This window comes from Otolemur garnettii, unplaced genomic scaffold (genome assembly GCF_000181295.1).
Source record: "Otolemur garnettii isolate 467f Iridium unplaced genomic scaffold, OtoGar3 scaffold00040, whole genome shotgun sequence".
NCBI lineage: Eukaryota > Metazoa > Chordata > Mammalia > Primates > Galagidae > Otolemur > Otolemur garnettii.
Genome location: NW_003852435.1, coordinates 931,682 through 950,083, shown reverse-complemented (window position 1 = coordinate 950,083; position 18,402 = coordinate 931,682). Strand labels below are relative to the sequence as shown.

General features: G+C 41.8%; 1 protein-coding gene across 1 annotated transcript in view; it reads left to right on the top strand.

Moving 5' to 3' along the window:
* Window positions 1-1,119: 1,119 nt before the first annotated feature.
* The window catches only part of CNMD (chondromodulin), a gene marked incomplete at its 3' end in the record, with an annotated part of 35,696 nt that continues 18,413 nt past the window's right edge, over window positions 1,120-18,402 (top strand). Inside the window, exons 1-3 of the mRNA XM_003790166.2 lie at window positions 1,120-1,191; window positions 1,672-1,812; window positions 6,784-6,924. Of these exons, the coding sequence (XP_003790214.1) occupies window positions 1,120-1,191; window positions 1,672-1,812; window positions 6,784-6,924 (354 nt within the window). The remainder of the gene's footprint in view (window positions 1,192-1,671; window positions 1,813-6,783; window positions 6,925-18,402) is intronic.

The window sequence follows — 18,402 nt, the reverse complement described above, 5'->3', positions numbered from 1 at the left end:
CCAGTGGAAATCCATCCTCCCCTGATCTCATCTTTCCCAGCCCCAGGTCATGATGCTTGTCACCTCCTCCAGGCTCTCATCAGCACCCCATCATAACCTTGGCTTCCACCATTTGATTTTTCAACAAATTCTCCACTGCAGTCCTGCCTCGAAAACTCCCTCTGTGGTCTGCAGAAGCCTCAGTACCTCCCAGCACCAGCGCCAGCCCCACGCTCCCCCGCAGAGGGCCCAGTACAAACTAAGGGAGCTTGGGTCCAAAGCAGGTGCCCTGTCATCCCTGACCTCGCAGGTGTCATTCTGAAAGAGAAAAATACATATATCCATACACGTATATATGTATGTATTATTCCTTTGGCTACATCAGCGTTTGGGGCATGTGTGTGCTTTGCCATTGCTGGGTTTTGCTTATTTAACTTAACCAACCAGAATGCACGTTTATTCTGGTGTCCCCAGCGCCTTTCCTCCAGCCCCTCTCTGTTTAGCTTTCACTTTTGTTGCCCTTGAACCCACTTCCCACCCACCCACCCCCAGAAATTGCCAGCAAGGGACCATATCCAAGACCCTGCTCCAGGCCATCGAGCGATGTCAGGCCAATGTAAAGGTGGCCTAACCCTGGCACTCATAGGTCAGAGTCCCCATCCACCTGTCCCACCAGGCTCTTCTCGGCGCCCTCGCTCCAACACAGGCACACAACGACCATGCAGGAAACGCCTCCAGCCTAGTGTCACTGCAGAGCCCTCTGACATTCTAAGAGATCCTAGGATCGATGGCTAATTGCCCTGACATTTAGTATATCTTGGGGTCCTAGAAGTCAGCCTCCTGGTCTGAGGGCTGAGACCACCCTTACACAGATTTACCGCGGTGTTGTTTGGGATCCCGTAGACAGGAGAGAGTGGGGAAAGGGGGCGTCCCGGAAAGTAAGACAGCTCAGACCGCCGTCCGGGGCGGGAGGAGGAGAGGGGTGAGGCACTGGAAGGGGTGGAGACCGCAGGCCCGGCCCAGGCGGGACCGTGCACCGTGTGTACACGCTGCGTTGAAGTGCCAGGCACGTCGGGGCAGCGGGACAGAGCACAGGACGCGCGTGGAGTGTCTGAAAGCCTCTCTCCTCCCGCCGCAGCCATGACGGAGAACTCGGACAAAGTGCCCATTGCCCTGGTGGGTCCCGAAGACGTTGAATTTTGCAGTCCTCCGGTGAGTACGGCCCCCACGATTCCGGCCCCGCTGGCGGGTGAGTCCCACGCGGAGCCCGGGCTGCACGTGCCTGCTTCCGCTGTATCAAGTCAAAGATTTGTGCCACCGAATGTGTGTGTTTGGGGGGGGTCAAATTTGGTCCCAACTATGAGGGTGTGGAGGTGCCCTTGGCGCGTGGATGTTCTAGGGGCATGACATCCATAGACAGGTGTGGAGGGGACACCTGGGCTGGTGGAAGGTGCAGATCCGCAATGGCCCCACACAAAGAAAAGTTTCTCATGGCCGGTCCACACCTGGACCGCAAAGGACCCTAGGGAAGGACCGCAGCAAAAAGGACACCCAAAGGAGCCCAGGGAGAGCTGTTTCCCACCGCACCGTACCCTCTTCCCTGCGGGCGCTACGCTGGGTCGGAGGGGGCGCCGGGACGCGCGGTGTGGGAGGCGTAGACGTGACGAGCCCCTCTGCCGCCCTGGCCCGCAGGCGTACGCCACGGTCACGGTGAAGCCTGCCAGCCCCGCGCGGCTGCTCAAAGTGGGAGCCGTGGTCCTCATCTCCGGGGCGGTGCTGCTGCTCTTCGGGGCCATCGGGGCCTTCTACTTCTGGAAGGGGAGCGACAATCACGTAAGTCGGGAGGGCTGCAGGGCGGGAGGGGCGCAGGCCCGCGGGTGCGCCGGGCTGCGGGGTCCTGTGTTACCCCCACAACGTCCCCTAGGGGGAGGCAGAGCGCTGGTCCGCAGGGGGCAACTCGGCCGGCGCTCAGCTCGCGCTCCCCACGGGGCCCCTCGGGGGACCTTGTCCCTGCTTCCATCCGCCTCTGCTATGCTGCCTCCTGTTCATGGGCAACTTTGTGGAAAAGCAGGTCAGGGTTTTAAGATCGGAGAGCACGACGGTGGAGAATGCGGCTAGCAGCTGGAGGAAACCCGTCTTGGCTGGTCTCCGCCCAGCGCTTACACTAGGCACTTGTGTGACTTTGGGGGCACATCTCTGACCTTGGTTTACTCGTCCCTGAAGAAATGGAGCTGAATGATCACTAAGCCTTCTCCCAGCTGAGATAGCCTGTCTAGGACAAAGATAGTAAATACTCACACTCGCAATTGAGAGTCGGGAGGTAGGTTTTTGTTACCTATGCATTAACATTCCTTTCTCCCTCTAAAAACAAACAACCAAACAAAGGTCTCACTTCCTTAAAGGTGGCAAATCTCTCCAACAATCAATTCTGGCCTACTCTTCACGTGTAATTTAATGGTAAATCTTTCACTAGCTGCTGTCCTACTTTCTCTGTATGCAACTATTTGTTACAGAGCTCCATGGGCTCTCAAGGAGTATAAAAACTCCCTCTAACTTGACTGGGCAGAGTTCCAGTGTGTTCTCTAAATACTCTGAATGTGTTCACCTAAGTAAAAGGGGGCATTTTATCTTGATGACCATTGCCAGGTCTAGTATAAGCTTATTTCGACTAATGGAAAAGAATTCCATCTCCAGGTCACACACAAAGAGCTCTTTCATAATCACTATCCTCAGAGGATCAGTGACTGCTTTTTCTCTCCTGTCTCCCACCATGAAATTCAAAGCATGAACGACTTCCAGTACTTACAGAAAATGGTGCTGAAAGCAATTCAACCATTTTACACATCACGTCTTCTGCAGTCACTGCATAATTTGTATTTTTAACTCAAATGCTTAATGTAGATAAGCATGCCGTTTAGCATTGAGTCTGTTTTAGAGACTATATCAAATTTACAAGCATCGATTTAAAAGATCAGAATTGCACTGTATTTTGTGTGTATTTGAAAAGTGCCTTAATGTATTTGTATTTTAAATATAGAAGCTGAGCCAGATGCTCACATTTGAAAGCAGCAGATCTGAACATGGAAATGATTTCAATATCTACATCTCCATTAATAGCAGGATTTAGATTGTCATCCCTGTGGGAAATTTTACGGTATTAGAATGTAAATGCTATCTTTTAGATAACAAAACCTTAGTGGTATAGGCCATTTGAGGATAGCTTTGCTTTTGGAGGGGGGCGGGGTAAGGATTCTGGTTATGATATATATTAAAATGAATACCATTTGGCATTTAATTATCCAAGGCAAACACAGCTAACTGACAAGCTTCTAAAAAGGGAGATTGAACAATCATATTGAGTAAGCAGGGCTCTCTTTTTTCATATCTTTTACTTTACCACAAGATGGTTGCTTCTCTGGTTCAAGCGATCAGTATTAAATTTTGAGAGTTCAGAGAAATAGTGAATCACATTTTATTGCCGACAATCAAAGTTATTGCTGTTTTCTATACAGACAGGAGAATGAAGAGAATCACGATTTTTTCCCCCCAAAATGTTCTGCTCTGATCCATATTACTTACGTCTGAAAAACAAATCACAAAACAGTACATTTGGCACCATCCGTGCATAGCACATGCACAGGTCTGCTTTCCTTGAATACAAATCTAAACAGCCCAACAAAACGTAATCAAAAAGGCACGTCTCTGTCAAACAGAAAGACCTGTCAAACCAAATGGATTATCTGCTCTTTGGGGATTATCTGTGACTTGGCTCTTCCATATTAGTTAATAAAGGATAACCAGCTGTGCTTTACCTCCTATCCCTTTCATCCGGGCAAATCCTCTTAGGACAGGTATTCTCAAATTTAGTTGGAGTACTAGGAAGCACCAGAGTGCTAATAATCAGGGGACCATTGCCTGGGCTCAAGTATTGTGGCCATTTTTCTTCCACATTATTGTAAATGGAACAAGGCATTGAAGTATGAGAAATTTCTATCCTTGTGAGACAAATGACTATACCCACCCTAGGGGATGAAGGAAGGAGATCGTTGCTTAGGGCCTTTCTTCTCAGACTAATTTTTCTAGACATTTTCCCAAACATTATATAATTAATCTTATGGAACCTAAACCTTATTAAAAACTCATTAGCAAATATCCTTGGCTGTAAAAGGCACCATATTGAGCAGAATTTTGGCAAATACTAAACTTCATTGTGCTTGGATTGAAATAGCCTTGGGTGCCAACAGCTCCATTGGACTTAGAATAGATAATGGAATTGCTGCTCCAGCAGCCCAGCCCCCTGTCCAGCTCAGAGCCGGTACCGTGAATACTGTGGGCTGTGTCCTACCCGCCCCCATCTCTTCAAGAGGGCACAGGCTTCTCACTGCTGCTCCGTGCAGAGGGAAGTACATATAAAAGGTGGGCTGAAGAAGCCACGCTGCCAAGGATGCAACCTCTAGTTAGGGAGCTTGTTGGTAGGGGAGGTAGCAAGGATGGCGTGGAAGAAAGAGAAATTAGGCGCACAGGCCATTCTTCTAGTGTTACAATCCTCTCTCCTTACGAACTTCTAAGAATTTGCAAATGGTTAAGTCTTACCTGTTGCTTTTTTTTTTTTTTTTTTGAAAGCTTATGTTGTCTGCCAGGCTTCTTTTGACAGTCATCACTCACCCATATGCATAGTGGCTGCTCAGAGAGCCCCACCCCCGGACAGAACAGAGCCTGCTTTTTAAACCTGAAGAGAGTACTGGGCCAACCAGAGAAAACAGGTTTCTTAAACCTGGATGATCATAAGGACCTGAGGAGCAGAGTGAAAACAGATTGGTGGGTTTTGCTCCAGCTCCACTGAGCCAGAACCGCTAGATGTGGTTCTTAGGATCAGGTGGGCTTGGGGGAGAGCAGACTGCAGGCCTCTAAGTTCCTCAGAAGGAAGGAGGGAAAGAGGGGCATCGAGAGATGTTTAAGCTGAAAGAGGATGCCTGCGTTTACTGTCCCTCTGAACCAAGGCTGTCGCCCAAAAGGGTGCTGGATAGCAAAGCCATTTCTCTGTCACTGCTGATAAAATAATGGTCTTTCAGTCCTATAGTAATGAGTTTTCTACAAGTAATGATCCACTAACAACAGATACTTTTTCCAGTGTTTGTCCATGTAGCAATCACTCTTCATAATGAGGAAGAAAAATCAGAGTGGCATTGAATCTGAGCTGTGTGCAGTTTTGACTGGCTGACCTAACCTTAAGTAGCAGCTATCTTTCATCTGTTCTTATCCCTTCCCCTTGGAAGATTTATATGCACTTGTATGTATATATGTGTCTGTGCATATGCATATATAATTTACATCGTATATAGAAGACATATATGTCAGATATGCAGATACAGATATGCCTCTAAGTCTGAAAAAGAGAAGAAAGAAGAGAAACCCATCTCCTTGCCCTTCCACACAGGGAAAGGTCTGACAGGACAGCAGCACATGGAGCTTGAGCAGCATGGGAATTATTTTTAAACCAATGCGGTAATCAGATGTCTAAGCTAAGAGAGTCCTTTAAATCAGCTAATTAGTGGCAAACTTAAAAATATTTTTCAAGTGTTGGAATTTTTCTTTCTAACAAAATGTTATTCAGAAATTCAAGGTATCAAGCAAAGAAAAAGCAAAGAGCTGCCCTGCTTAGACTGGGGGCAGGTAGAGAAGAAAGGAACCTCCCCGTCCTACCCTCACTGCTAGGCCATACCTGTGATACCCCAGGGCTCTAAGGACACAGGTGAAAACCACCTGTGAGGTCCAACTTCTTCATTTTACATTCGCAGCAGCTCCAAGGCCCATGGGGAAGTGGTGCAGCTACCTGTTTTTCTGATTCCCGGACCAGTGGTTTTCTGCAGTACTAGGTCCCCTCCCCTCTCCCACACCCCACGTGTCTCATTCTAACAAAATGCCCTCCAGCACCATATGCCTGTCCCATAAAGTCGTTAAGAAAGTAACTACCATTCTGAGCTGGAACAGATGTGCACATTGATCTTGCTCTCTGCAGGTCTGCTCTTTCTCAAGTGTTTCCTAGCGCTGTCTGCAGACGTTACTATAGGCCACACTCCACATCTGATCTTGACCAAAGGATTAAAAAACTTGTCAAAGTTGAGGTGCCACCACTGCACACTTGTTCAGCTGGGAGCCTCCTCAATTTTCTTTATCCAGCCATGGTTCTCAACTTGGATGTATAATAGAATTGAGCTTTAGAAAGAAAGACCTACGTCCAAGCACCATCCCCACAGGTTCTGGTTTAATCAGTCTAGGGTAAAACCCAAGCATAGTACCCTGAGAGTCTACCTAAGTCCTTCTAATGTCCAGCCAGGATTGCAAATCGTTGAGCTATTTGAATAAGTATCAGAGACTATCAAAGGTTTTACTTTTAAGGTGTTTTTAAAGAAAACATTGTTTTGTTGTTTGGTTTTTGTTTGTTTGTTTGTTTTGAGAGTCTCACTTTATTGCCCTCAGTAGAGTGCCCTGGTGTTATAGCTCACAGCAACTTCAGACTCTTGCTCAGGCTGGTCTGGAACCCATGAGCTCAGACAATCCACCCACCTCAGCCTCCCAGAGTGCTAAGATTATAGGCATAAGCCACCACACCTGGCCTTAAAGAAATCATTGTATTAAATGATTGTTGTATGAAGGAAGTGCTCATATATAAATCTATTACTATTAAAGATGATCCCATGTGTCTCTGAGAAATAGGGAAGCTACCTCGTACACTGCAGGTCTAAAGATAAGCCCTGATTGTTCAAAAGAGAAAGCATCACTAACTCTTCTATTCATTTCCAGATTTACAATGTCCATTACACCATGAGTATCAATGGGAAATTACAAGATGGGTCAATGGAAATAGATGCTGGGAACAACTTAGAGACCTTTAAAATGGGAAGTGGAGCTGAAGAAGCAATTGAAGTTAATGATTTCCAGAATGTAAGTATATTTCAGGCATTTAGAGAGTTTAACCAAAGAAGCCTGGGGGGATTTTCTAATTCAAGGAGAAGCCCCGTTTCTCACATACATCCAAATGGCAACTGTATCTGTTCTTTATAGCAGCTGTAGAGCCGCTAATCCACATACCATGGAGTATGTTCTCTCAGAGAAAGGACCACACTTTGTCCTAAAGCAACACCTCAGTGATAAAATACCCTAAAAACCCTCTTTTATTGGATTTATGTGCTTAAAGAATTAACAATTTCTTTAAAAATGTTACTTCTAGAAAATTAAAAGTATAGCCTTAGAAATTAAAATAAAACTTGATTTTTAAAAATGAAAAAAAAAAAACCCCAATACTACAGCATTGAGAAGGGCAAGTTCTTCTTGGAATATATGAAATCCTGGCAGAAAGACTTGAAGGAGCTATTTCTTTCCAAGTAGTTTTCTGTAACGTAATGAATAAAGTGCTCAAACTCTCCTAGAATATTGCAAGGTCTGAAATTTGAGCTTCTAAAGAGAAAGGAAATTTTAATGATCTAATAATGTCATCAACAACAAGCAGGATCTATTCATATACTTTTCTCAATTCTTCCAATGTCTGATTTAATCCTAAAAAATTAGTGTGGGAAAATTCCCCTAATATATATAGCATGTGTTTTCTGACCAAAGCCTATTAGAGATAAAATGTTCTGGTCTCCTTTGAAAAGGATACTGTTTTGTCATGATCTTTTTTTTTTTTTTTTTATGAAAAGTTAAGCCAGGCGCTGTGACGATAATTCTAGCACCTTAGGAGGCTGAGTTAGAAGGCTTGCTTAAGGCCAGAAATTTGAGACCAGTCTGAGCAACACAGCAAGATCTCCACCTCCACAAAAAGTTTAAAACTCAGGTGGGTGTGGTGGCCCACACCTGTAGTCCCAGCTACTGAGGAGGCTGAACCAGGGGGATCACTTGAGCCTAAGAGTTTGAGCTTTCTGTGAACCATGATTGGGCTACTACACTCGAGCCCCAAGGACAAAGTGAGGCTTATCTCAAAAAAGAAAAAAAAATTAATTTACAGGCAAGCTGAGACATTGAGCTATGTAACTATACTTCAGTGTACATCTGCAAACCAAAGTGTCACTGCAGGCTAATTTCCTATTGGCCAACATAAGTATCTTATTATCTTTCATGTTTTACAATGAGGAAGAGGCATCACTATTTGTGTTCCCTGTTAAATCTCCAGGTGGAGAAGGTGAAAGTTCACAATGAAAAAAGGCTCTTTAGTCTCCCAGCTACTTGGGAGGCGGAGGCAGGAGAATCGCTTGAGCCCAGGAATTGGAGGTTGCTATGAGCTGTGATGCAACGGCACTCTACCCAGGGCGACAGCTTGAGGCTCTGTTTGAAAAAAAAGCTTCTGGAAAATAATGTCTCCTCTGATAGTTTATAGATCCAGAAATATCCCATCGACCCATCTTCCTCTGATTGATGAGAAAAATTAAAGATGCTTTTCATCTGCGTGAAAGCACTCCTCCCTATTGGTACCAAAATACACTTCACAAGTCCTTTGGAATACCTGGCAGATTCTAACATTAGTGTCCCTGTGGTGTTAGACATTATTCGATGATGACAAGGACTGGCTAAGTTCAGAGTGGTCTTTGCCCTGGGGATGGGCATTGGAGTTCTATGTACGCCCAGCTGCACTTCATTTAGTCATAGCTTTGCAAATACTTCTGGTCAGTGCACAAGTATAATTTCTCTGGACCTATTAAAGGCTTTTACTGCAAGACCCCAAACAGGGTAAAATAATTTTTTCTCTATATTACTCAATACAAAGCTATAAAATGTGACTCCCCCGCACACATCATTCAATCCACAACAAAATTGAATACCTGCAGTGGGACACAGTATCGAGATACGCAAAGGGAGCTACAAAGATGAATAAGAAAAGATCTATCTTTCTCGAGATGTTCATGTGTCAAGAATATCCTTTTAAAATATTTTTAATCCCAGACCTATATATCTGTTTTATAATCTTTTGGTTCTTTCTAATAATGCTATTGATTGTATTTTGTTCCCATAGACCAACAAGGCCACAAATATTTTATAAACTGATCAATTCTCTCTGATAGCTTCCACATTTCTCTAAGTCGGGACTGGTGAGTAGAACATTTTTTTGATGGATAGAACTTGTTATGGATTTAAACAAGCCTGGACTTCTGAAAACACATGCACCAGCCACTACAGTACCTGTGCTATTACTTTCTTCTATATTTGAAGTCATCAGTCAAATTCTAAAAGCATTTATTGAGACCTACTGTGTGCAGGTAGAAGGGACAGGTAGACAGGGCACAGATGAGGTCAGATGGTGAAAGGTTCTGAATTGTAAATGAACAGTCTGTTTACCCAGGACCCCACCAGAATCTTAGCACAGCCCAACAGAAAGAAAAGAACCCTCTGGAAAAAGTGCTCCAGGCCCTCTGCCCTAGAGACAATAACTGGGTTAGTTCATCGGGTACAGCTACATTCTAGGCTATACCCTCCTGAGCATTAGTGCTGTTGGTTTAAGCCAGCCCATTGGACCTAATGCTCTGTTTGTATAACAAAAATCTGCCTAGGTAGATTATTGATTTCAAAACTCAAGATGGCCCCCAAATATCTTTATGAAAGAAAAATAAAATGAAAGTAATTTAAGCAAAATAGACTACAGATGTAAATGTTCAGCCTGATATACGAGAAGACATAAAGTCAAACAGTCGCACCAGAAGTTAAATGACTATCAATGTCACAGCCCAACATGCAGACAGACACAAGCGTGTGTTGGCAAAGTAAATGCCATGAAATTTCCTCAAGTAGTGAAGAAAAGTACTGTTTCCTTTCCATTTTCGCAGTAGTTGCATTCTTAGGAAATCTGTACATTACAACCATTCCAAAAATCCTTTTTTTTTTTTTTTTCTGTAGAGACAGAATATTATTTCCCTCGGTAGAGTGCCATGTCATCACACAGCTCACAGCAACCTCCAACTCCTGGGCTTAGGTGACTCTCTTGCCTCAGCCTCCCAAGTAGCTGGGACCACAGGCACCCACCACAATGCCCAACTATTTTTTGTTGCAGTTTGGCCGGGGCCAGGTTTGAACCCGCCACCCTCAGTATATGGGGCCGGCGCCCTACTCACTGAGCCACAGGCGCCACCCCTCCAAAAATCCCTTTTTGTTTGTAAAACAGTGTTGGGGCCTAGGCACAGATACTTACATGTAGGTTTTATTCTCTTGGACTCAGGGACAGTTAGTTCTTTGGGACTGCCCCAGACTCTGTGGGACCTGGCATCCCTAGGCCCTGCCCAACAAAGGACTGGAGTGCGTCCAATTGTGGTAACAATAAAAACTTCTTCAAAGATTTCTAATGTGCCTCCTTGGGGCCAGCAACCCCACCCTTCTTGGGAGCCTTTAGTTGAAGCTGCAGAAATAGATTAGATCCCCTAGAAAGAAAAAATGTGCCACTAAGGTGAGACTGCCTTACTCTTTGATAAGGAATGTGCAGGATGTGGTGGAAGCTACCTGTAGTCCCAGCCACTTGGGAGGCTGAGGCAGCAGGATCACTTGAGCCCAGGAGTTTGAGCTTGCTGTGAGCTAGGCTGATGCCATTGCACCCTAGCCCGGGGCACAGCAGGAGACTCTGTCTCCAAAAAAAGTTAGATCATTGGAATCTTTGCTCATTCCCTTTCTGGCAAATTTCTTCTTTATCACTAGTTGCTAAGGCCTTGTTTGTTTGCAAAAATAGGAGCTTTCCTTGGCTTTCTTGTTCTTCTAGTTCCCTCTGTTTAATCTTTTAATATATCTGGCTGCTTAATGTGGATTTGTAGCTAGACATGGTGGTTAATATGTGTGAATTCTTTCCCATGGGTTACGTCCCTATGGGGGTTTCGGTTGTCTCTGCTGTGTGCAGACTGTCAGAACTGACTCAGTACTAGATTCACATTCGCTGTTGTGAATCCTTCAAGAGAATCAGCTGTCTCCTTTGGGAATATGGTAACAGTTTGTATGGTGTTTCCTCCCTCAAATTGCACATTCAAGTAACATGCATGTTTCAAGTTAAGAGAATATATCACATAGACAGCCAGTCATCTCCCTCCCCTGCCTTCTGTTTTTCAAACTGTGAGTCCTACATTTACATGCAGAATAAGAGCAAGCAGACCTTTGGGAAGTAGCATAGTAGAGAGCTGTGGGTTCCAAACTATGTTCCTCAGGTCACCAGCAACAGCATTGCTGCCGAGTGTGTTAGAAATACAAGTTTTAGACCAGGCACGGTGGCTCATGCCTGTAAACCTAACACTCTAGGAGGCCAAGGCAGGAGGATCTCTTGAGGTCAGGTGTTTCAGACCAACCTGAGCAAGAGCAAGACCACATCTGTACTAAAAATAGAAAAATTAGCCAGGCATCATGGCACGTCCCTGTAGTCTCAGCTACTTGGGAGGCTGAGGTAGGAGGATCGCTTGAGCCAAGGAGCTTGAGGTTACTGTGAGCTGGGCTGATGCCATGGCACTCTAGCCCAGGCAACAGAGTGAGACTCTATCTCCAAAAAAAAAAAAAAAGCCAAAACAAAACTCTGGAGGGGGCATGATGTTGTGTTTCATTTAATAATCCTCTAGGTGATTTTTTTTTAATTTGCCTTTTTAAACATTGATACACAGTATTTATGGGGTAAGTGTGGTATTTTATTAGGAAGAGAATATGAATAGACTATGTAATGATCAAACCAGGGTATTTGGAGTATACATCTTGAGTAATAAATACACCTGGAGTATTTATCATTTCTCTGTGTTGGAACAATTTCAAGTCCTCTCCTAGCTGCACTGAAATATACAATGCATTGTTGCTAACTATGGTGGCCCAATGCTGCTATGGAAAGTTAGAGCTTAGACCTTTTATCTAATTGTATGTTTATACTCTTTAACCCACCTCTCTTCATTCACCTCATACCCTTCCAGCCTTTTTTTGACCCCACTTATGAGAACATATAATATTTGTCTAATGTATTAGACTAATAATAATATACCAGAAAGGGCTCTCACCTGCAGCTCAGTGGCTAGGGCACCAGCCACATACCAGGACTGGCAAGTTCAAATCTGCCCTGGGCCTGCCAAACAAAAATAACAACTACAACCAAAAAATAGCCAGACATTGTGGTGAGCACCTATAGTCCCAGCTACTTGGGAGGCTGAGGCAAGAGAATCTCTAAGCCTAAGGTTTGAAGTTGCTGTGAGCTGTGATGCCACAGCACTCTACCAAGGGCCACATAATGAGACTCTGTCTCAAAAAAAAAAGGACCAGAAAGACAAATGACTTAACATAATGACATCCAGTTCCATCCATGTTGCTGCAAAAGACATGATTTCATTCTTTTTATGAGCTAGTAGTATTCCATTGTTTGTGAATGTGCATGTCTGAGTGTATTACATTTTCTTTATTCGTTTGTCTGTTGATGGACACGTAAGCTGATTCAATATCTTTGCCATTGTGAATAGTGCTGTAATAAATGTGCAAGTAGGATTGATAGATTATATGATATTTCTATTTTTTGAGAAATCTTCATACTGTTTTTCATAGTGGCTATACTATTATAATTTACATTTCCATCAACAATATATCAGACTTCCCTTTTCTCAGCATCTTTATGAGCTTTTGGTATTTTTTGTGTTTTTAATAATAACCATATTAATTTTTTTTTTTTTTTGCAGTTTTTGGCCAGGGCTGGGTTTGAACCCGCCACCTCTGGCATATGGAATGGGTGTCCCACCCTTTTGAGCCACAGGCATGGCCCAATAACCATATTAATTGAGGGAAGCTGATAACTCATTGTGGTTTTGATTTGCGTTTCCCTGGTGATTATTGATGGTCAACATTTTGTCATATATCTGCTGGCCGTTTGTATATCTTTTGAGAAATGTCTCTTTCATTCTCTTTGCCCACTTTTTAATAGAACTACTTGTTTTTGTTTTTGTTTTTACTGTTGAGTTGTTGAATTCTTTGTATGTTCTGGCATGAATCCCTTTCAGGATAAATAGTTTGCAAATATTTTCTCCCATTCAACAGGTTATCTCCTCATTCTGCTAATTGTTTCCTTTGCTGTGCAGAAGTTTTTTAGTTCACTCTAGCCCCATTTGCCTATTTTTGGTTTTGTTGCCTGAGTATTTGAGGTCTTTGCCATAAAATACTTGCCTAGACCAATGTCCTAAAGGGTTCGTTGTTGTTGTTGTTTTAAGATACAGGGTCTCATTCTGTCACTCAGACTGGAGTACAGTGACACAATCATAGCTTGCTATAACCTTAAACTCCTGGGCTCAAGTAATCCTCTGGCCTCTGCATGCTCAGCTGTTGTTGCTAGAGATAAGGTCTTGCTATATTGCCCAGGCTGGTCTTGAACTCCTGGCCTCAAGCAATCCTCCCATTTTGGCCTGCTAAAATGCTGAGATTACAGGCATGAGATGCTGCACCCAGCAATTTTTCTAAATATATGATCATATTTATCTGCAAAGAGTGACAATTTAACTCTCTCTTTTCCATTTTGGATGCCTTTTATTTACTGCTCTTACCTGATTGCTCTGGCTAGTACTTTGAATATTTCATATTGAATAAGCATGGTGAACACCTTGTCTTTGTTCCAGTTCTTAGAGAAAAGACTTTCAAATTTTCCCCATTCAGTATGATGTTAGCTGTGGGTTTGTCTGTCATAAATGACCTTTATTAGCTTGAGGTACAATTCTTCTATGCCTAATTTTTATCATGAAGAGATGTTAAATTTGATCAAATGCTTTTTCTGTATCTATTGAGATGATTTTTGTCCTTCATTCTTTTGATGTGATGCATCACATTTATTTATTTGCACCTGTTAAGCCATCCTTGCATTTCTGGTATGAACCCCACTTGCTCATGGTGTATTACCTTTTTGATATGTTATTGGGTTGGATTTGCTAATATGTTGCTGAGGATTTTTGTGTCTACGTTCACCAGGTATATTGATCTGTGGTTTTCTTTTTTTGTTGTATCCTTGTCTTGTTTTGGTATCAGGGAAATGTCAGTCTCCTATAGTAAGTTAGGGAGAATTCTCTTGTCTTCAATTTTTGGAATAATTGAGGAAAATTGGTGTTAGTTCTCCTTGGAAAGTTGGTAGAATTTAACAGTGAAGCCATCTGGTCCTAGATTTTTCTTGGGAAAGCTTTTTATTACTGATTCAATCTCATTACTTATCACTGGTCTATTCATGTTTTCTAATTCTTCCTGATTCAGTCCTGGTAGGTTGTATGTTTTTGTCCATTTCCTCTAGGTTTTTCAGTTTGTTATTGTATAGTTTGTTCAGATGATCTTTTATATTTCTGATGGTATATTTCACTCTCTGTGATGAGAGATCACTCTCTGATGATCTTTTATATTTCTATGGTATATTTCTGTGTAAAATCTCCTATTTCATTTTTGATTTTGTTTATTTGGATCTTCTTTCTTTTTTTCTTGGTTAGTTTTACCAGTGGATTATTGAGTTTTTTTTTTTTTTTTTTTTTTTTTTTTTGCTGTTTTTGGCCAGGGCTGGGTTTGAACTCACCACCTCCCGCATATGGGGCCAACGCCCTACTCCTTTGAACCACAAGTGCACCCCTATTTAAAAACCAATTTTTCATTTCATTGATCCTTTGCATTTTTAAAGTCTCTTTTATTTCCTCTGTGATCTTTATTATTTCTTTCCTTTCAATTTTGGGTTTAGTTTCTTCTTGATTTTCTAGTTCCTTGAGGTAATCATTAAATTATTTATTTGAAATCTTAACTTTTTTTGCAGGTGCTTACTGCTTTAAACTTCCTTCTTAGCACTGCTTTTGTTGTATCCTATAGGTTCTGGGATTTGCATTTTGATTTTTATTTGTTTCAGTAAAAATTGAATTAATTTCTTCCTTGATCTAGTGATCATTCAGAAGCATGTTGTTTCATTTCCATGTACATGTACAGTTTCCAAAGTTCTACTTGGTATTGATTTCCAGTTTTATTCCATTGGAATCTGATAAGATATTTGATGATTTCAGTTTTTAAAGTTTGTTGAGATGTGTTTTATTTCCTAACATATAGTTTATCCTGAAGAATGTTCCATGTTCTATTGGATGAAATGTTCTGTAAATGTCTGTTAGGTTCATTTTGTCTGAAGTTTGGTTTAAATTTAATATTTCTTTGCTAATTTCCTGTCCAGATGATGTGTCTAATGTTAAAAGTTGGGTGTTGAAGTCTCCAACTATTATTATATTGGAGTATCTCTCTTCCTTTATATCTAATATTGATAATATTTGCTTTATATACCTACATACTCTAGTGTTTGGTGTATGTATAATTGCTATATCTCCTTACTATATTGATCTTTTTATCATTATATAATGATCTTTTTTGTCTCTTTTTACTGTTTTTGACTTCAAGTCTGTTTTACCTAAGTATAGCTATTCCTGCTCACTTTTGTTTTGTTTTTCATTTACTTATAATATCTTTTGCCATTTTTTTCTTTCAGTCTATATGTGTGTTTATAGATGAGATGAGTTTCTTGTAGTCATCATATAGTTGAGTCATGTTTTTTATCCATTCAGTCAGTCTGTTTCTTTTAAGTAGAAAGTTTAATCTATTTACATTCAAAATTATTTATTATTGATATGTCAGGGCTTATTGTTGTCATTTTATTAATAGATATCTGGTTATCTGTATATCCTCTGTTCCTTTTTTTATCTCTTATTGTTTATCATTGTGGTTTGGTGGTTTTCTGTAGTAGTAACATTTGAGACTTTTCCTTGTTTGTGTGTTTGCTCTTTCAGTAGTTTTTATATTTTCACATGTTGTCACGATGGTCATGGTCAATATTGTTTTTTCACTTCTAGGTATAAGACCAACTTAAGCATATTTTGTAGACCTGGCCTAGTAGTGATGAATTCCCTCAGTTTTTTCTGCTGTGGGAAAGACTTTACTTCTCCTTCATTTATGAATGATCACTTTGCTGGGTATAGTATCCTTGGTTTGCAATTATTTTTCTTTCAGCACTTTTAAAATATATATCATTGGTGTCCTGCCCAGAGCTTTCTGCTGCGATATCCACTGTTAGTTGGATGAGGGTCTCCTTTATAGGTGACTAGAGGCTTTATTATTGCTATTTTTAGATTCTTTCTTTACCTTTGACTTTTGACAATTTGTGGAAAAGGCCACATCAAATTATATCTCTTTGGGGATCTCTAAGCCTTCTTTGTCCAGATGTCTAACTAACTCTTACTGGACTTGAGTATTTTTCATTTATTATTTTATTAAGTAGTTTTTTAAGACTTTCATTTTCTTTTACCCTTCTGGGATGTTGAAAATTTGAATATTTGGCTGCCTTATGGTATCCCATATGTCACATTGGCTTTATTCATTCTTTTTTATTCATTTTTGTCTGACTGGCTTATTTTAAAAGACCTGTCTTCCATTTTTAAGATTCTTTCTTCAGCTAGATATATTCCATTGTTGAGGCTTTCAAATATATTTTGTATTTCATTCAATGAATTCTTCAGTTCCAGAATTTATCTTGGGTTCTTTTTTATGATATCTATCTGTTTGGTAAATTTCTCATTCATACCCTGAATTATTTTCTAATTTCGTTTTGTTTTTTTTTTTTTGAGACAGAGCCTCAAGCTATTCCCCTGGTTAGAGTGCTGTGGCATCAAAGCTCACAGCAACCTCCAACTCCTGGGCTTAAGCGAGTCTCCTGCCTCTGCCTCCCAAGTAGCTGGGACTACAGGCGCCCGCCACAACACCTGGCTATTTCTTGGTTGCAGCCATCATTGTCGTTTGGCAGGCCCGGGCTGGATTCAAACCCGCCACCTTAGGTGTATGTGGCTGGCGCCTTAGCCACTTGAGCCACAGGCGCCAAGCCTATTTTCTAATTTCTTTGTGTTGTTTTTCAGTATTCTCTTGGAGCTCACTGAGCTTCTTTAATGTCAATATTTTAAATTCTTTTCCCAGTATATTGTAAATTTCTTTTTGTTTGGGATCTGTTGCTGAAGAATTATTATGTTCCTTTGCAGGTGTAATATTTCCTTGCTTTTTCATGTTCATGTGATTTTACATTGATATCTGCACAGTTAGTATAATAGTCACTTCTTCCAATTTTTGAATTGGAATTCACAGGGAAGACACTTTCCTGATGATGTATCTATGGTGTTGGTTATATAGGGGTCTTTGGCTTTATTCTTGTTGCATGCAGAAGTGGAGCCTCAGTATGGTTTCTTTGCCTGTAACCAGACAGCATCAATAGTTTCTGTGATTTCTTCAGTGGTTTAGGGTGCAATTATTAGTGGAGGCATTGGTGAAGTTTTGCTAATAATCCAAGTGATTTTGATGCAAGGGAAATTTTTTTTGACCATTGTATAATGAATTTATTTGTGCTCTAAAATAATGAAACATTAACATGCACCTTTCCACTTCATGGGTCATGGCCCACATAGAAGTTAGATAGGAAATCCTTTGGTCTTCGTGATTCTGTTTCATGGAAGAACCTTATAACATATGCCCACTGCTTCCATTATTTAATTGCTTTTTCCACTTCCATCTTGCCCTAATGACCCTAAAATCAAACACCCTGGGGTATGTGACATGAGCATTCTTCATAAACATTTCTTAAACTTTATCCCTCCCCTGTTTCATAGTGATGTCTAGCTAGAATAAGTGCACAGTGTTCGACACCACCTGATACCAGGTGTGGTAGAACTCACACACGCTCTGCTTGGCCTTGTTCATGTCTCACCTGAAAATGGGCTTCACCAAAGTGCTGGCCACAGCAGCAGCCCTGCGGAGGTACCTGCTTCCATCTTGCTAGAGAAAACCCAAGGCAAGGGAAAGTTTGCAAGCCATTGTACAAACTTGGGTACAAAGGCTATTGCAGTCATTTAAAACTTTATTATGCTTAACATGTTCCTTTCTCCCTTAACCGGTGTTTCTTAATCTGGACTGTACATTATAAACACCTGGGGAAATATTAAGAATACCAATGCCTGGGTACCAAGCCAGACCAATCAAATGGAACTGTCTGGGGGGGCCCCCAGCATCTGTATTTTTTTTTTAACTGATACAGTCTCACTTTATCACCCTTGGTAGAGTGCCATGGTGTCATAGCTCACAGCAACCTCAAACTCTTGGGCTCAAGCGATTCTTTTGCCTCAGCCTCTCTATTAGCTGCAACTACAGGCACCTGCCACAATGCCCAGATATTTTTTTTTGTTTTGTTTTGTTTTGTTTAGCAGGCCTGGGCCAGGGTTGGAACTCACCAGCTCCAGAGCATGTGGCCAGTGCCCTAACCACTGAGCTACAGGAGCCCTGGCATCTGTATTCTCTTTTTTGCTTTGAGACAGAGTCTCACTCTATTGCCCTCGGTAGAGTGCTATGGCATCACAGCTCACAGCAACCTCAAACTTTCGGGCTTAAGTGATTCTTTTGCCTCAGCCTCCCAAG